Source organism: Sinocyclocheilus grahami, unplaced genomic scaffold (genome assembly GCF_001515645.1).
Source record: "Sinocyclocheilus grahami isolate Dianchi unplaced genomic scaffold, SAMN03320097.WGS_v1.1 scaffold1154.1, whole genome shotgun sequence".
Classification (NCBI taxonomy): Eukaryota; Metazoa; Chordata; class Actinopteri; order Cypriniformes; family Cyprinidae; genus Sinocyclocheilus; species Sinocyclocheilus grahami.
Window position 1 is genome coordinate 150,051 of NW_015506333.1, and position 4,264 is coordinate 154,314.

Below are 4,264 nucleotides of genomic sequence, written 5' to 3' on the forward strand. Positions count from 1 at the left end.
TGGGATGTCAATCTCTTTATTATGAAACCAAGTCAAAATAAAAAAGGTCTTCATGTTTCACGGTTCTCTCTGAAAACAGGATCACACGCAGGAGCGGAGATGAGGATCAAGTCTTCCAGACGAATGTCAATCTGTCCGCGAACACAACTAAACCTCCAGAAGCACTAAACCAACTCTGCTCATTAAAAACTCACTTGCACTTAGAGGGAAAAGAGCTCGTGCCAAACACAGAAAGCACACCGCGTGTGATTGGAGACGGGATGAATGCTGAAGCTGAAGCAGTAGACACGGCTGGCGCAGTCTGTTATGTTGGAGGAGGTGGGTAGTACTGGTTATACTGACCGTACTGACCCCAGGAGCTCTGACCGCCCCACGAGTTATACTGCTGAACACAGAAAACACAGTCACATGAGAGACCTCGGAGCACAAACCAGTCATAAGAGTCAATTTTGTGAAATTGAGATGTATGCATCATCTGAAAGCTCAATAAATAAGCTTTGCATTGATGTATGGTTTGTTAGGATCGCACAATATTTGAAAATCTGGAATCTGAGGGTGCAAAAAAATCTAAATATTGAGAAAATCATCTTAAAAGTTGTTCAAATGAAGTTCTTAGCAATGCATATTACTAATCAAAAATCAGGGGTCATGCTTTATTTATCTGTTTGTTTGCTCATATTTATTTTTGTGAAATGCTGTTTTGTGCTATCATCTATGCAAAGTTGCAATAAAGTAACATCATAGTTAACAATTACTTAGTTAGTTGTAGTTGTAGATATTCTACAACACGTTAAGACTACATTTTACACAATAAACAAGCCTGCAATAAAACATGATGAATTCTAGTAAAAGTGGTCATGAGTTTAATATATGTTAGTGCTGGTTTAAGACGGTTTTCTCCTCTTTTCATCAGTCTTTATGTACGTGAGGAGAGCTAAATAAAGTGACATATTACACCCAAAAACTCTTCATACAGTGGACTTCCAGCAAACTTCGGGAGCAGTAATAATTCAGACACTTTGAGCTGAGCATGTGTTTCTGAAGTGTTTTTCTTTAATTGCTAATGTGATCTTTCTACACCACAGACTGAACAGAATGAAGCACTGCTTGGTAATTAGTTGAGCTAAATGGGGTTTATCTCATTGTGTTCTTAAATGTAACAGCTGACAGCTATTCAACCGAATTCATTACATACCTTTCTATCAAAGTTATCTGAGATTATCAAGATGAGTTTGTTCTGACTCTGAGTTCTTCTCATATTTTAGTACCATCTTCTAAACTATAACCAATAAACTGTGATATAATGTGAGAAATGTTGAAGGTGTCTGAATTTCCATTTGACTTAGGGGAGGGCGATATGGCAAAAATATATCACTATTGTTTTTTTAATATCACGATTTTAAAATCACGATTCTTTGTCGTGTTGGTTTTACTATTTTGCGAGCTGTCTGAGCATTACAGCCAAACTACTTTCCCTATTATAAAGACAAAGCCTTTCAAGGTAATAAAACATTAAGAATGGCTGATATTCAGGCCAAAGTGGGAGAAGATACAAATCTTTGTCATTATTTTATCTGTTATTAAAAAATTAGAACATGGACACGCATTACAAACACATAATACACAAATACAACAAACAGTGTTTTATTTTCAAGTTAAAAATAAAACACTATATAGACTGATTCCTATTAAAGCAACTGTATTAAAAGTTTTTCAGTCAAGAACAGCGAGTGATTTTTCTCTGCGTTTTATTAACGTTCAAGGAAAGCTGCACGCATGTAATATACAGACACGCATCCGTTTCTCTCTCAACTGTTTACTTTCATTTTAGACACAACCAACTGAGTCTACATGCAAACCTTGTGTGTTTTGACAGTATTAGCGCAAAAGATAACTTAGTTTAGAAATCGAGCGCACGTCAGAACAGCGCGTGAATGAAACGTTTAACCTGTAAGGCTTTAAAGCAGATGCAAATAATGCACTTTTGTGATTGTGAATAAGTGCAGTGTCCTGTGAGAGCAACTCTACCGCTGAGTTAACATTAGCTGTGATCACAGTATATTGATAAAGCGGCGCCAGAACTGCAGCTGATTGAATGTGCGCTGATACGATATTTCTTCAAAAGCAGATCGTGGAGACATTTTTATCGTCCACGATCAAAATTCGTCGTATCACACACCCCTAGTTTGACTGTAAATGCAGTCGGAGGCAGGACTGACCTGGTACCAGTTGTTGTAGTTGTATCCGGCGTGATTGGCCTGCGTGTCCTGCATCATCTGACCCGAGGCTCCTGATTGGTCGTCTGTCCGCTGTCTCTTTGAGTCCGGCTCTTCACTATATATATATATATATATATATATATATATATATATATATATAATTTTTCAAAGTTATAAAAAAAAAAATTTATTGGAGTACGTTTTACAGAAGGATATTCTCTCAATTTTGTACTCAATTTTTTTAATATCAACTTCAAATTTGGAACACAACTTATGTAGACATATGGCTTTAATTTGATAGCAATTTTTGTATTTGTAACTATTTTTTAAAAATATGTATTTTATATCAAATAAAATTAAAATGGTACAATATATTTTCTTTACAGTAAATTTAAACTTCTATAATTTAATACTTTCAATTTATTAAATGATTTCCCTTCTGTAATACTCTGCTAATTGTCTTCTTTAAAAAAAAGACCAACCATAGGTCTGTATTCAAAAGGTTCATGAATTATAATAATTTAAGTTTGTATAGTGCGCTTTCTCGTGAATTTTCAAAAGTGTGGATGGCCGTTAAGGGGTTAAGAACCGCAGAAACCTGCAGCTGTTCCTGAGAGCCGTGAAATAATCACAGATTGTCTGCAGTTTAATGAAGTGTCAGTGAATCGGGGTAACTCACCCGTTCTCTGCTTTCCTCTTCAGCGACTCCTGCTCCGTCACGAGTCTCTGATGCTGTTCATACGCTGCCACCAGCCTGAGAGAAGAGAACACCAGATGCATCTCAAAACATGTTAAAAACACTTTTCCTAACAGTAGGGCTGGCCGATTTTTCTGATTTTGATTCATTAGAATTTAATGTTTTGCCAAGATTACATTTTTTATAAATCGAGGAATCGCGAGGAATATTACCAAATGTTAGAATTAGACACTTAAGAGTGCGTTCTTCCACTGCATGATTCAGTCTATTCAAATACATTTAGAATGATCACAAATTCAAGACATGAGGACAGAAAATATATAAATAGTTAATCAATTTCACACGAAGAGTGCCGTTTTTCTCCAAAAAATTACCATGATTACAAATTTAGTATTGATTTTTTTACAACAGTTCAACAAACAAGTTAACTTACATTTTAGACACTATTATTGACTGTTTTTGCGGTATTTTGCCAACAAAAATAATTCCAAACATAGCCACAGCACTGTTTTGCGTCTCTGAGCAACTTGCCAGTGTTTCGTTCCTGAATGAATCAACCGTTTAAATGATTCGGTTCAATCGCAATTACTCACTAATTAACAGTGACTTGCTGCCACCTGCTGGCCGTTTTAATTTCACATTCAACGGGATTTGTAATGCCGCACCGCATCCAGTGTAGACAGCGCTGATTATAATGGGTTCTATTGTAAATGCATGTCTCTGCAAGTATCCTTGTAAACACGGTTGCTTATGGCTTAGGTGAAGGTAAATATAATGGATAGCATATTGGTTCAATGCAGTTTAATATTCCTGATGCTTTTGTAGCTTTAACACAGACTTATAAGATTTAATTTATACAGTGAAGACTATGCATTGTTGTTTCACATTTGATAATTCAACTTCTGTACCTGAATACTGTTAGACTTGCCTGAAAAATATAAAGCACTGTTTATTTCATTTGTATCTTTTTTCTATTATATTTATCTATGTTTGTAATTTGTTTATTTTCTATGCTGATTTACTCACCTACAAAAATCACACCAATTATTATTTTTCTTCAAATAGTCATCTGGTGATTTTTTTTTTTTCCATATCGCAGATAAAAAATAATATCGCAATGTGAGTTTTTTCCCCCAATATCGTGCAGCCCTAATGAAGAATTTCAAAAACTTTAGGAGTCAGCTGTCTATGGTAGTCCTTTAGATACCAGTACAATAACACACTCAGCAAAATATCGTCTAATCATCATCATCGATAAAATCCCAGAAAACAGATATTTTTTGTCAATATCGCACACCCCTCGCAGAATGAGCTTTTGTGTTGATAAAGATGCGATGCTGCAGTGGAA

The 4,264-nt window shown here is 35.5% G+C and overlaps 1 protein-coding gene across 1 annotated transcript in view; it reads right to left on the minus strand.

The window, feature by feature from the left end:
• LOC107567385 (pre-mRNA-processing factor 39-like) overlaps positions 1 to 4,264 on the minus strand; it is a 21,190-nt gene continuing 16,926 nt past the window's right edge. Inside the window, exons 9-11 of the mRNA XM_016253070.1 lie at positions 2,899 to 2,973; positions 2,220 to 2,334; positions 1 to 382 (exon numbers count right to left, since the gene is read on the minus strand). Coding sequence (XP_016108556.1) covers positions 305 to 382; positions 2,220 to 2,334; positions 2,899 to 2,973 — 268 coding nt within the window. The 3' untranslated portion in view covers positions 1 to 304. The remainder of the gene's footprint in view (positions 383 to 2,219; positions 2,335 to 2,898; positions 2,974 to 4,264) is intronic.